This window comes from Pseudozyma flocculosa (genome assembly GCF_000417875.1).
Source record: "Pseudozyma flocculosa PF-1 unplaced genomic scaffold scaffold00015, whole genome shotgun sequence".
Taxonomy (NCBI): Eukaryota; Fungi; Basidiomycota; class Ustilaginomycetes; order Ustilaginales; family Ustilaginaceae; genus Pseudozyma; species Pseudozyma flocculosa.
In genome coordinates, this window is record NW_006920883.1 from 370,683 (window position 1) to 384,353 (window position 13,671).

At 67.1% G+C, this 13,671-nt stretch overlaps 4 protein-coding genes across 4 annotated transcripts in view; 1 reads left to right on the forward strand and 3 right to left on the reverse strand.

Moving 5' to 3' along the window:
- PFL1_04611 (uncharacterized protein) overlaps positions 1 to 3,225 on the reverse strand; it is a gene marked incomplete at both ends in the record, with an annotated part of 4,364 nt that extends 1,139 nt beyond the window's left edge. The window contains 3 exons of the mRNA XM_007882137.1: positions 75 to 2,633; positions 2,716 to 3,103; positions 3,209 to 3,225. Coding sequence (XP_007880328.1) covers positions 75 to 2,633; positions 2,716 to 3,103; positions 3,209 to 3,225 — 2,964 coding nt within the window. The remainder of the gene's footprint in view (positions 1 to 74; positions 2,634 to 2,715; positions 3,104 to 3,208) is intronic.
- A 737-nt stretch (positions 3,226 to 3,962) lies between these two features.
- PFL1_04612 (uncharacterized protein) lies at positions 3,963 to 8,195 on the reverse strand (the record flags this gene model as incomplete). Its single annotated transcript, XM_007882138.1, has 6 exons — positions 3,963 to 4,094; positions 4,250 to 5,000; positions 5,127 to 5,323; positions 5,432 to 5,573; positions 5,675 to 5,895; positions 5,997 to 8,195. 6 exons carry the CDS (start codon positions 8,193 to 8,195, stop codon positions 3,963 to 3,965), a joined length of 3,642 nt encoding a protein of 1,213 aa, XP_007880329.1.
- A 529-nt stretch (positions 8,196 to 8,724) lies between these two features.
- PFL1_04613 (uncharacterized protein) lies at positions 8,725 to 10,580 on the forward strand (the record flags this gene model as incomplete). Its single annotated transcript, XM_007882139.1, has 2 exons — positions 8,725 to 10,347; positions 10,554 to 10,580. 2 exons carry the CDS (start codon positions 8,725 to 8,727, stop codon positions 10,578 to 10,580), a joined length of 1,650 nt encoding a protein of 549 aa, XP_007880330.1.
- Positions 10,581 to 11,854: 1,274 nt separating this feature from the next.
- Positions 11,855 to 13,418, reverse strand: PFL1_04614 (uncharacterized protein; the record flags this gene model as incomplete). The annotated part of the gene is made up of 2 exons (XM_007882140.1): positions 11,855 to 12,310; positions 12,453 to 13,418. The coding sequence occupies 2 exons, from the start codon at positions 13,416 to 13,418 to the stop codon at positions 11,855 to 11,857; spliced, it is 1,422 nt and encodes a 473-aa protein (XP_007880331.1).
- Between the last annotated feature and the right edge of the window lie 253 nt (positions 13,419 to 13,671).

Below are 13,671 nucleotides of genomic sequence, written 5' to 3' on the forward strand. Positions count from 1 at the left end.
GTGGGCGTTGTCGTGCCCGAGAGGCCAGGCTGCATTGGCTGCCCCGTCGCGTAGCCGCCGTTTGCCACGCCGACCATCGCTGGGGATGCAGCGTTGCTGTTCGCGGACGCGGCGGCGCGCGCCTCGGCCCGTGCGGCCTTCTTGGCGAAATGAGTGGCGAGCCTCTCCTTTTCCCGCGCGCTCTGTTGCTCGGCCTCCGTCAGGTACGACTGGGCGCTTGATGAAGGAGGCTGCTGCTGCTGCTGCTGCTGCTGCTGCGGCGACGCGTAAACGCCAGCGGACCCATTACTGCTGCCCCCGTACGGCGCCGCCTGGCCGGGCTCTCGACGAGGCGAGCCGAAGGTGTCACAAGGCTGCTGCGGTGTCGCGTTGACCACGGCCTGCGCCACCTCGGGGGCGTACAAGGCCGCATGGTCCTGGCTCGACGAGCCGTGCTGCTGCGACGGGGACGCACCCGATCCCCCGGCAGCGCTGCCAGATGCGCCTCCTCCTGGGTTGGCCGTGGCCTGGTGGCGTGCCACGGCGTCCTGCGCCTCGTAGTACCTCCGCAGCTGCTCCTTTTCGCCCACTGCACTGCCTGCAGGCAGGGGCGGCGCCGACGACGCCGCTGCCGAAGAACCCTGACCAGCCTGTGAATCCGACATCGACATCGTGGGCGCCTCTCTCGGCCATCCGCCCGGCGGCACAGTGTAGGTGCTGCCGGACGAGGCGGCGGCCTGGTGGCCCGACATCGAGCCGGACGCCTCGTGGTCGGTGTAGCTGCCTGATCGGCGCTGCTGGGGCTGCTGCGGCTGTTGGTGATCTTGGAGTTCGCCACGCTGGAACGCCTCGGTCTCGGCCTTGGCTCGCTCGTACAGCCTTCGCTTTTCCTCCTCGGCCGACATGTAGGTCGGGTACGGCGCCGGTCGACCCGATACGCTCGTCGTGGCTGTGGCCGCGGTCGTTGCTGGCCCGGCGGCCGAGCCTGAAGCGGATGCCGAGCCTGCAGCAGCTGCTGACGCTTGCGGAGCCTTAGTCGCCGCCGCCGATCCGCTACCCGCTCCCTCCTGCAGCCAGTACTGGGCGCTCGCGCGTCGGGTATCGTCCAGGTTGTGCGGAGAGGCCAAGGGACTGCTGCCGCCAGCGGCGGCTGCGGGCGGGAACTGGGCGCCCTGCGAGAACGAGGCCTGGTAGCGTTCGGCCTCTGCGCGGGCGCGCTCAAACAGCCGCGCCTTCTCCTCGGCTGCAGATGGACCGACGCTGAGCGTCTGGCCCTGCGCGGGTGCCAGGTTCGACATAGACGTCTGGGCATCGCGGTCCAGCGTGGGCGGGATGGTGCCTTGGCCGTACTGGGCGCGGCGCTCGTCGGCGCGCCTCTGGTTGCGCTCCGCCTGTTGCCGCGCGCGCTCGTACAGCCGCTCCTTTTCCGCCTCGGCAGAGTTGATCGGACCACGCACGGGGTCAGGGCGTACCAGGTTCGGCCCGTGCTGAGACGTCGGCGCGCCCGGGTTGGAGAGCGAGCGCTGGCGTTGCGGCTGACCGAGCGAGGCGCCGTCGTACGCTAGAGAGGCGGCGCCGGCCTGCATCTCTTCGGAGCCTTCGCGTATCGTCGTGACCTGGCGCTCGGCCTGACCGGGACGCGCACCGCTGTTGGGCCGCGAGTTGGCGGGCAAGAAGACGGGGTCGACGCCACTGCCGAGGATGAGGGCGCTCTGGGGCCGATTGGACGCGTGGAAGAGGGCGCGGTTCTCCTCGGGAGCGAGCTCGTGTCCCTCAAAGATGCTTGGCGGCCCGGCAAACGCGGGCCTCGGCGCCTCGCTGCCAAACGGCTGCGCTGCGCCGTACTGGCCCCACGAAAACACCTGGCCTGGGACGCCTCGGCCAGCCATGCCCGGTCCGCTGACGGCGGTGCCCTGGGTCATGACTGTGTCCCTGCGCCGGAGGTCAGAGGCCGGATAGCCGGCGTAGGGCGCGTTGAAGCTCGAGTTTGCGAACGACTGGGAGCGAGTGATGGTGGGGCCGCCGGACGAGTAGATGGATTCGGCGCCGTCGCTGGTGGGCGCGCCCTCGATGTCTGGGCTGGTGGCCGAGGCAGAGGTTGCGGCGTTGGCGGCGGGCACCGAGAGGCCCGGGACGAAGCCGATCTTGTCGACGGTGGCGTCGCTGACGGTGCGGGCAAAGTTGGACAGGGTGATGGGGAGGTGGTCGAGGATGATGGGTTTCTTGCCCGCCTCGACCTGGACGCGGAGCGTGTAGGCCACCTCGATGTGCTTGGCCGTCTGGATGGTCATGAGGGTGTGGGATTTGGGGATGGTGCAGCTGAGGTCGAAGGTGTGGATGTCGCCCTTGTAGACCTTTTTGCCAAGGGGCTTGGTCTTGCTCGCGAGGGTCTCGGTCTTTTGGCTGGCTGCGCTCTTGGAGCCAAAGGCCTTGCGCGTGCCGCCGCGGAAGGTGATGGTCTCGCGGATGCTGAACGAGACATTCTTGAGCTTGACGGGCGAGACGCTGTCCGACGAGACGAGGATGCGGACGTCGACCTGGTCGCCGGGTCCGTAGCACGTCTGGCTGCGGTGGAGCTTGACGCGGATGCCGTCAAGGGCGGTCTCGTGCTCGTCGGGATAGTGGTAGACGGGCCAGGACGAGTGGAGCTCGTGCTTTTCGAGCCAGATGGGGTGGGTGTTTTGGATGATGGACGACGTCGTCTCCTTGCGCAGGAGGCCCTTTTTTGGAGCGGACGCAGAGGCTGGTGACGAGCTCGTAGGCGACGCCGGCCTGCTTGTCGAGCTTTGCGCTCGGGGGCAGCCCCTCTGGGATGGCGACCTGGAAGGGAAAGTCGGCCGTCTGGAGCACTTCCCAGCCCCTCTCGTCTTCGCTCTTGAAGGCCTCTTGCTTGCTGGCGGTCCATACGTCGATGGGCCCCCTGCCGATGAGCTCGCCCCAGCTCTCGCCGCCGGGGAGCGTCTCTAGCTTGCGGAGCTCGATGCGGAGCCAGGCGGCCTTGAGGCCCTTTGTGCCGAGGCGGACCTCGACGTTGCCGGCGAGGTGGGCGGGCGAGCGAGTCGAGGAGCCTGCGATGCCCGGGTAGCCCTGGACGAACTCGCGGTGCGGGGGCGGCCGCAGCGTGCTGTGCGGTCGCAGGGAAGGAGAAGGATGGGCGTGTCAGCGGTGGCCCGGGGTCCACCTTAGCACTGTGGCACTGGCGGCGGCAGACAAGAGTGTCAGCACTCACAGCTTGGGTTGTGACATGGCGCGACGTGGATCCGAGTAAGGAGTGGATGAAGGTGCAGGAGGGCTTGGTATAGCGCCAGCAGGGGAGACGAGCAGCGAGGAGGGCGAGAGGTGGTATCCAAGGGAGCGTGTATCCGTAGCAGCGCGGAAGGAGGTCGAGGGGTGACAAGGCCAGGAAGGGGGATCGTCTAGTTAGGATGCGGACGGTGGTTGTGGCGCTGGTGAGGGCGTGGTTGGCATGGTCCGAGCAGACGGCACGCGCTGCTGCTGGTGTCGGTGGTGGTGGTGAATGTGGTTGCCGGTGAGGGAGGCAGGCAGAGTGAGAGTGAGAGAGAGAGAGAGGCTGAGGGTCGCCGCTGCCTCTGTATCGGAGCCCAGCCAACGTGGGCCCATGCACCCGCACAGGGGGGCCGGGGTCCACTACTGCAAGAACAGGCAGGCGAGCAAGGCCATACATGGCTGTGCAGCCAGCCACCTGGCCTGACCCTCGCTCTCTCTCTCTCTCTCTACCTCTCTCTCTCTCTGTGGCTGTCGTCACCCGACGCGGGGCCTGCATCCCTCCGTCTCGCCTCGCCTCGCCGCGCCGTGCCTCGCCGACACCGCCACCGCCACCCGCAGGCCAAAGAAATAAACACCATCAGATTGGCAAACGAGTAGCACAGCACAGCACAGTAGAGCACAGCACAGCACGTCATGTCGCAACGCAACGCAGCGCAGAGCGAAAGCGACCATCTATCGACCAACCACGGCGACGGCTACTCCCACCCTTCCACCGCCTTGAACTCGAGGCTCTTTGCCAGCCGCTCGTCGTCCGACAGCAGCTGCGCCACCAGGAAATCCGCCAGGTCCGCCCGGCTCCAGTACGACATGTGCGCCGTCATCAGCTCCTGCCACAGCCAGACAGTGAGGCAGTGAGGACGAGAGAGAGGCAAGAAAGCATCGCAGGTTCAGCTCACAGGCCGTCGACCCAACGACCCGCGCAGCTCCACGTCCAAGTCCACGTCCACGTCCACGTCGACGTTAACGTCGCCCCGCTACTCACCGCGTACTGGTTGATGGTGCTGAGCAGGCTGTACCCTTCGAGGGGCATGTAGAAGTCGACGCGCTGCATCGGGTTGAGGGCGCGCAGCCGCGCCTCGGCCCGCTGCCGCCGCGCCTCGCTCATCTCCTCCTTGGCCGCCCGCTCCTCTTCCTCGGCCTTGCGCCGTTGCTTCTCCTCTTCCTTCTTGGCACGCGCCCGGATCCGCGACCGCACGTCGTCGCCGTCCTCGTCGGCGTGCGTCGTCGCCGCCACCGCATCGGCCCTGTCATCCCCGTCGCCGTCCGAGGCGTCGCCGTCTTGGTCGCCGTGGCCCGAGGCGGATCCCATCGACCTCCGCTTGATCGCCTTGGACGCAGCGTCCAACCATCCCGACGCGGCTGAAGGCCCGTCCTCGTCCTTTGCGGCGGCGGCAGCGCCAGTCGAGTCATCCTCCGCCTTGTCACTGGACGCAGCTGGCTTGGTCTCCTGGGCCCCCTTGCCCGCGCTCGACGACGACGACAGCGCCGCCGCAGCCCCACCCGCTTTCCGACCCCACGACGAGAAAAACGTGGCCGTGGCGCCCGACGTCGCATTGGCCTTGGCCGCCTTGTCTTCCGTTGCCGCGGCGGCGTCATCGCCTTCCCTTCGGCCGTCCTTTTTCGTCGTCGTCGTCGTAGAGGTGGCCGCCTCGGGCGGAATAGCCTTGGGATCGGCACGCAGCACGGCGCGCGTCGCCTTGGACAGAGCCACGGGCTTGACCAGCTTGCTGTATCTGGAAGCGGGTCGTGCCAGAGCAAGCGAAAAACCAAACCAAGCAAACACAGCACAGCCCTCGCCATGCGCTCGTCAGCAGTCCGTCGCCGCGCACCGACGCGACCGGGGCGTGCGCGACACTCACTTGACGTCGACGCACGGCGTACACCTCGTACCGACGGGATCGAACTGGTTGGCAATGTTGTAGAAGCCGCTTACGCTCATGCAGCCGTACCTGCCCTCCTCGTCGAGCGACACGGCGCGGTTGGGCACGCCGCTCTCGGCCTCGTCGGAAGACGAGCGGCACTCGCGGCCGCGTCTCGCCACCAGCTGGCTCCGATTCTATCCGAGGGCAGGGCGAGGGGGAGGCGCAGGCACGAGACAAGGCGCTGAGCGTGACGAGCGCCGGTGATGGCAAACACCGGGGAGACCGCCGCAAAGCAAACTCACGAGGACGAACCAGATGCCGACGGGTGATCCGACGGCAAAGAACTTTTCGACGTTGAAGATGAGCCTGCTGTGGCCGACCTTTTGCGCCTCGCTGGGTCCGAGGTCCTTGACCAGCGGTACCTTGGTCGGCTGCATCGACAGGCTACAATCGCGCCATGGGCAGGCAAGAGGTCGTCCAGCTGTCAGCTCCCGGCGCACAAGGCGTGCCGCGTGCCTGACGCATTCCGCCACGTCGAGACCCACATTTCCGTCGCAATGGCGCTGCCGAGGCTGTGAGCGATGATGTGCACCTTACCGCCGCGCTCCTCGAAGCGCGGGTTGCGCTTGACAAAGACGCGGTACTGCCGGTTGGCCTCCCTCCGCACCGAGTCGATAATATGCTGGCGGTGGTGCGAGAGGTACATGGGAATGTCCATCAGCACTTCGCGCGTCATCGTCCGTACGATGGGGATGCCCTCGTTGCCCTGCGAGCGAGTGGGCCAAGAGGCACGAGAAAAGGCAGGGCCAGATCGACATCAGCAGAGCGTACACCGGCCGTCGGCGCCGCGGCAGCGCGAGAACTCACAAAGATGTGGTCCATGTCGAGCTCGAGCCCGTTGTCAAACATCTCGTCCTCCTCGTCGAGCGCCGCATCCGCCGCCTGCTTGTCGGCCTCGCCGACGTGGAATCCGGCGCGCCACATGACGGGGAGGAATTGGAGGCGCCGTCCGTTGGCGAGCGCCTTGAGGCCTCCGCCGCCAATGTCCGAGGGCGCCTTGACGGTGTCGATGCGCTGCTGCACCAGCTCGCGGAACGCATTGATGGCGACGACAAAATCAAAGCTCTTCCAGTCGCCAGCGAGCCGCTGGCCGATGCCGTGGACGGCCAGCAGCAGCTCTGGCGGGTGCGCCTCCTCTTCGGCCTCTTCGCGTTGCTCTTCCGCATCGTCAAACGCCTCGGGATCGTCGCTCAGCGGCCTGTCCTCGTCGTCATCTTCGTGGCCGTCATCGTCGCCATCGTCGTCGTGCTCGCCATCGCCGTCGTTGTGGTGGTGCTCGTCGTCGGTCGTCTCGTACTCGGACGCCGGCAGGTCCTGCGCCCTCCTCTGCGCCTCTTTGAACGAGTTGGCGATCTCCTGCTGCTGCTTGGTCGTGAGACCCTCTGCGCCGCCGGCTTCGCCGCTGCCGCCGGCCCACGCGCCGAAGCGGCTGGCCACGCTCCTGAGCAGGTCGTTCCTCGATGCGGCTGCAGAGGAGCGGTTGCTGGCGGCCATGGCCAGGCTCCGCAGGCGCGCACCGGCGCCAGATTTGGCCGAGTCCGTCGTGGCGTTGGCATGAGTGGTGCTGACATCGACCGAGGGCGTGGCCTGCGCCGTGTCGATCGACGTTCCCGTCGACACCGTGACGCCTGAATCGCTGCGGGCCGGTGGCTTCGACGCGTTGGGGTTGCCGTCGGCGGCGTCGGCCTGTTCGGCGCCGGCCTGACCTTCGGTCGTCGCCTGCTGTTCCGCTGCATCGTCTGCTGCGGCCGTCGTCGAGCTCTTGAGGACCTCCTGGTTCTCCTGCAGCGCGTCCTGCAGGTCCTTGGCCACGTCGTCCTTCTTCGCGTCGTCGACCTCGGTCTCTGCCTCGGTATGGTGGGCCGACGAGACGGTGGCGAGCGAGCGCCGCTTGGCCGCCCTCTTCGTCGACGGTGCCCTCCGGCTCTTTTTGGACGAAGACGCGCCGTTCCCGCTGCCGCTTCCGCGCCCACCCTTTTTGGCCTCCTGGAGTTGGACGAGGGTCTGGTATCCTCGGACGAGGAGCTGGCCGCCTCCGTGCTCGCCGCTCCAGGCGGTGAAGAACTGCTTGGAGATGCGCGCGGTGAAGTCTTCGGTGTAGAGCCGGGCAAGGCGCGGGCCCTGGAAGATGACGTAGGCGTTCTTGATCGACTTGAGCGGGCACTTTAGCTTTGCCTCGGCCTCTGCGCCGAGCGAGAGCGACGACTTGAGCTCGTCGGTGTACGACGAGAGCCAGGGCTGGATTTCGAGGAACTTTGCCTCGAGCTCGTCGGCGAGGGCGGCGACGCAGGGCGTGAGCTTGTTGGCTTCGTAGAACCAGCTGGCGCGTAGCACGTCGAGCTTCTTTGGGTCCTTCCAGAAGACGGGCGCCATCTGCGGGGCGAGACGAAAGGGCAGAGGGGAGGGATGGGATGCGTGCGGGGTCAGCGACGGGGCATGCAGGGCATCGTCGAGGGGGCCATTGTCATGACTCGCCTTGAGCTGTCGCAGGTCTGCGTCGTAGAGCTTGTCCTGGCCTACGGGGACCCTCCAGACGGGCGCGTCGTCGTCTGGATCGAGGGCGGACCACTGCTCGTCGTCGTCGGCGTCACGCTCGGTCTGGTCGGGGTCGGACGGGCCCCCCGAGGAGCAGCCAGACTGTTGCATTGCTCGCCAGGAAGCCTCTAGGCGGCGGCTGTCCCTCGCACCGAAGGCCTTCCATCCCTTGGCCGTCTCGAGGGTGTGAACCCAGCGTGTGTGGAGCGGGGGTGGACCGGGCGAGACGTGGCCGTCGTTTGCGGGTGCCTGCGAGGCGCTGCCGGGGTCGTCGTCATGGCCGTCCTGGTTGTCTCCGTCTGTTTTGGCCGCCGGTTGATGCTGGAGGGGGAGGGAGGCCTGACGGATGAAGGCGGCCCTCCTGTCCTTTGCCTTTGTCTTTGGTGCGGCGCGGGTGGATGGCCTGGGCTGTGCTTGCTGCGTGGCCGAGCCGATGGAGCTGGCATCTTCTTTGTCGTTTGTCTGCGCCATGGAGGGGTCTACGTGGAAGCGGTGGCGAGCGGTGAGGTGGTGGTGTGCGCGACGTCGGTGAGATGGAAGAGGGCGTGGAGGAGGGGGCGAGCAGACGAGGCGGGGGAGGGATTGGGTGAGCCGGCGGCCCGAGGCAGAGATGCGAGGGCGGTGGAGGGATGGGCGATGGTTGTGCTGCGATTGTCGGTGTTGGAGGCGGTTGTGCGGATCGGTGGCTTGCGAAGCGGCGACCCCAAAGATGGGGAGAGGGGGGAAGGGAGGAGGAGGAGGAGGAGAGGAGGAGAGAAAGGAGAGACACACAGAGGGGCTCAGCCTACGACGACGGGGTGCAGCAGCCTCGAGTGGCAGTGCAGCCTCCACCTGACAACCCCAAGAAAGTGACGCGCGCGTGGAAAACGCAACGCAGCGCAACGCAGCGCAGCGGCAGCGGCAGCGGCAGCGGCCTCTGCTCGTGTTGCTCTCTCCTCCTCCTTTCACCACCACCACCACCCACCGCCGGCGAGCGAGCGAGCAAAGCCACGCCGTATGCATGGACCACCTCGAGCTCATATCAAGATGCCTCGTCGCCGTCGGAGAGGCCGCCGCGTCGCCGTCGTCGACCCTCTTTGACCCCGCCACGGCAGACCTCCAAGGCTGCAGCCCTCCCGCCCTCGGCCTCCTCCGCAGCGCCCTCCGCTCCTTGCTGCGAGCCATCGACGGCGGCGGTGGCGGCAAACATGCCTCCCTCCCCGCCACCGGCAACGATAGCCCGCGCAGCTGCCACGAATACTCTTCCCTCGCACGCAACCTCGCCGCAGTGGGGCGCCTGTGTGACGAGGCCTTCCTCAGCTTCCACTACGCCGACATCCCCACCTGCTGGCGGCGCCTCTACACCGACGCCATCCTCCTCAAGGCCTGCGCCGCCCTCGCCCTCCTCGAGCCATCGCACGCCGCCGCTCACCCGCACTGGACATCCCTCGTCCGCGACCTCGACCTCGCCATCATCGTCGCAGGCGCTCCCGGACCCGGTCGAGCCGAGGCGATCCACGACCTCATCCGCGCAGCCCAGACCGCAATCGCCTCGCCCCTCTCCCCCGCCCTACTGCCCGCTGCAGAGCATACTCGCCCGGCCAAGCGGTCCAGGCTAGAGACAGTCGAGTACCACGCAGCCATCGACGGCGGCAGCGGCGCCCCCTTGCAGCCCACAAGCCTGGCCGACGGCACCATCGACAGCTTCGATTCGCCTCCTTCGCTCGCCACCTTCCTCGACCGATCCGGATCCGACGACGACCGCGGCAGCTGCCGACGGCCCTTTATCGTCCGGGGCTTTGCCAAAGACTGGCCCGCGTCCCAACCCCTCCCGTCCGCGGCGCCGTCGTCGTCGCCGCCGGCGAGCGGCGCACCGCGCTGGGCATCGGCCGACTATCTCGAACGCATCGCCGGACCAGGTCGCGTGGTGCCCGTCGAGGTCGGCGCAAAGTACACCGACGACGACTGGGGGCAGGACATCATCCTCTGGTCCGACTTTCTCCGCTTATCCGGCTGGGCCCAGGCTGCGGCGGACCCGACGGCGGCGGCGGCGGCAGAGGATAAGCCGCTCTACCTGGCGCAACACGACCTCCTCTCGCAGTTCCCCGACCTACGGCGCGACATGATCCTGCCGGACTACGTCTACTCCTCGCCGCCGGTACCGCCGGGCGTGCCGGGCTACCGACCGCCGGGCAACGACGAGGCGCTCATCCTCAATGCCTGGCTGGGCCCCGCGGCCACCGTATCGCCGCCCCACTTTGACATGTTCTACAACTGCTTCGTCCAGGTCGTCGGGTACAAGGAAATCTGGCTCGCTCCGCCCGACGTCGACGTCGACGGTGCCATGGCGCCCTTTGGCCGTGGCCGTGGCCGTGGCGGCGAAGACGGCGAAGACGACGGCGGCGCGGCGTGTCCCGACTCGTCCGACAAAGACGGTCTAGCCACGTCATTGATGACGAATACATCCCGCATCGACGTGTTCGCCTCGTCGTCCTCGTCCTCGTCCTCGCCCTCCTGCTCCGATCAGGTAGCAACCTCGTTTCGGGAGGACGTGCAACCGCGCGCGCAGCGAGCCGTGCTGGGACCGGGCGACATGCTCTTTATGCCGCCAAAGTGGTGGCATTCGTTCCGGAGCCGCACAAAGGTGAGCTGAGCTGAGCTGAGCTGAGCTGAGCTTCGGCCTTGCATCGCATCGCATCGCATCGCATCGGTCGTGCGTCGCCGCCGCCAAGCAGAGGTTCAGACACGACGTACTTACGGTTTCTCCTCCCTCCCTCCCCCCCACTCTCTTCCCCTCTCCCCCACCCCCCGGGCTCGTCAACCGACGACGACCAACGAACGAACGAGCAGAGCTTCTCCGTATCGATGTGGTTCTGATATCGTCACGACGTCGGCTTCGTGATCGACACGCCTCGCCACCACCGCCGGCGCCATCGTCGAAAAGGCACAAAGGGGGGGGGGGGTGAGCCGAAAATGGAACAGAGATCATGATAGCGTCGAAAAGACGACGACGGCGAACGGAAGGAGAGAGGGGGGCAAACAAAGAAGAGAGGGGCGGACAGGCGGGCGGGCGGGCAGGGCAAGGAGCTGAAACAGGTGGGATGGGGCAAAGGCGGAGGATTCAAGGTGATGTCGTTTTCGGTCGATGTGCTGGCCCCCTCCTCCCCCCTCGTCGGAAGAAGGAAGCGGATCGAGGGCAAAGAGCAAGGTCGAGGGCCGAAGATCAAAAGAAGAAAGGGAGGATCGACGAGGAAGGGGGGGTATATGCGATGAGTTGTGTATGGGAGAGAGGAGGCTGGCTGGCTGGCTGGCCGGCGCGAAGCATGCTAAGGGCCGGAGACTGTGTGCGGGCGTGTGTGCGTGTGTGTGTGTGTGTGTTGGGTGGGCGGGGTTCTTCCTCCTCGTCTTGTATGGCTGCTTGCGGGCGGACTGGAAGCACGCGTGACGGACGTCGCACGGTGGTGTCCAAGCGGAGACCCCGGCGTATGGACCCCAAACGGCGGCGGTGGCGATTTCGGCAGGCAGCGCCGGCATCGTGCGTGCGTGAGCGGGAAAAAGCGGACAAGCGCGGGGTAGGCGACGGCGATGGCGACGAGCGACAGGCGAGAGCCAGGTAGAACGTTGAGGGTGAAGGAGTGTGGTGGTGCTTGGCAGCCAAGCTGGCCGTCAATCGCAGAAGCAGACTGCGCCTCGGGGCCGAAACCGTCACGACAAGAATGGTGTCGGTCCGCCGACGCCCGGCCCGGCCCCATTGATGGGCGTTGAGCGCTGCCATGCTCGAGAGTGGACCCGACGAGTGGGAGAGGCAGGTCACCTGGTATCAAGAATGTCCATGCGTGGTGGTGGTGGTGGTGGTGGTGGTGGTGGTGGTGGTGGTGATGCTGGTACGCGTGTCGCTCAGTCTGTCTGCCCTAGAAAGTGTCCGTGGGATCGTCGATGCTGAGGGCTGCAGCTGCTGCCAAGGGACCGATGCTGGCGGCGCGACAAAGTCGCAATGACCATGATCACGCTGAGGGTGTCGATGACGGCGACGACGGCGACGACGACGACGACGACGACGACGACGACGACCACGACGACGACGACGACCACGATGCTGCAGGGCCTACGCTAGGGTGTCCGGTCCGCATACCTGCTCGACTCTCGCTCCATCAAAACAGCCCGCCGTCGAGCACGGCCCTCACGTCGTCGACCTCGCACAGGTCGGCCAGGAAGGGACAGAGGTCGGTGAGCTCGGTGTCGTGCGGGTCGTTGAACCAGCTCGAGATGGGCACGGCGTTGTTCGGATGGAAGATGTAGGACGCGGGCGAGTTGTCGATGATGATGGTGTCGCCGATGTCGCGCCCGAGCTGCGAGAGGTCCTTGACGTAGTTGCCCTTGTGGTTGTAGCACGACTCGCGGAAGAGGCGGTGCCGCACCGCATGGTGGATGTCGAGCATGTCGAGCACCGGGTCGGCGTACTTGCTCAAGCTGGCAGTGAACACGACGACCTCGTAGATCTCGCCCATGCGCCGCATGAACTCGTCCACGCCCGGCCGCTTGATCACGTAGACGTTGTGCACCGTGCCTTCGATCTCGACGGGCACGATAAAGTCGGCCGGCATGACCTGTGAGGGGCGGCGGGGAGCAAGGCCAAGGAGGGCAGGGGGAGGCGGCGCAAGAGGGGGGGGTCAGCGACCCAGACTAGCGACGCATTCCGGCGTGTTCTGCACGGCCGCGCAGAACCGCAGCATCGCAGAGCCAACTCACCTTGAAGCTGCTGTGCACGAGCGTCTCGTCGAGGTCGAGAACCAGGCACTTGCGTCCGTGGTCGTCCTTGACAATGGGGCCGAGGAGCGGCTGCGGGTTGCCGTACTCGTCGATCGGGATGCCGATGCCGCCTTGCATGATTAGCCGTTGCTCTTCGGTCTGGTCGTCGTCGTCGAGGTAGTCGCCGTCCATGGCGAGGCCATCCTCATCGTCTTCGTCATCATCATCATCGTCGTCGTCGTCATCATCGTAGTCGTCGTCGACGTCGCTCTCGGTCTTGCTGACGTCGCCCGACGTCCGCGACTTGCGGTGTTGCCCCGCGGCCAAACCGTCGGCGGCCGCCACGTCTCCCGGCGCAACGTAGGACGCGCCGGGCGGGACCACGGCTCCCGACATGACATCGCCCGTCTCTTCGCGCGGCAGCCGCGTGCCGCCGCCGGGTGTCGTGGGACCTACCGACGAGCTGCCGTCGTCGCCGCCGAGGCGTGACCCGCCCTTGGCGTTGGGTGTCCGGGGCGGCACGACGACACCTGCCGGCAGCGCCGATCCGCCCGCCTTGCCGTCGGTGCGCGCTCGGCCTGCGTCGGATCTGCCGTGGGCGGCGCCTGCCCGCTTCTCATCGAGCTGCTCGTGCTCGGCCATCGCCCGCGCGCCGCTGGAGCAGGTGATGATGGCAATCACCCGCTGCGCGAAGCCGGGCTTCTTTGCGCGCGCCTTCTCCGTCGTGCCGGCTGCGGCCGGTGGCGCCTTGGCGCTGGAACCGGTTGTGGCGGTGCCAGCCGGCTTGGTGGTCGCTGTGGAAGAGGCGGCGGCCGCAGGGCGATCGGTACCGGCGCCCGCTCCCTTGACCGGCGTCACGTCCGTGCCCTTGGAGCTGGTCGGCACAGACACGAGGCCGTCCTTCTCGACGGTGCCTTGGCTACTCCCGCTGGTCAGCTGCTGCGCCGCCTTGTCGAGGTCAGGCATTTGCGAGGTCGGTACGGCGACAATGGCGGGCGCGGCCGAGGCCGACGTCGCCGACTCTGCCGTGGTGAGGGTGTTTACTGCCGTCGAGTCGTCGACGAGCGTGGACGAGGCCTGGTGCGAGTGGTCGGGCTCGTCGACGCGTGCTGCCGGTTCCAGTCCCAGCGAGTTTGTCGGCACATGCGTCGAGGCGGCACCGGCAGCGGCAGTGGCCGCGCCGGCTCCGTNCGATTGCCGCAGCGCGTCCGAGGATCCA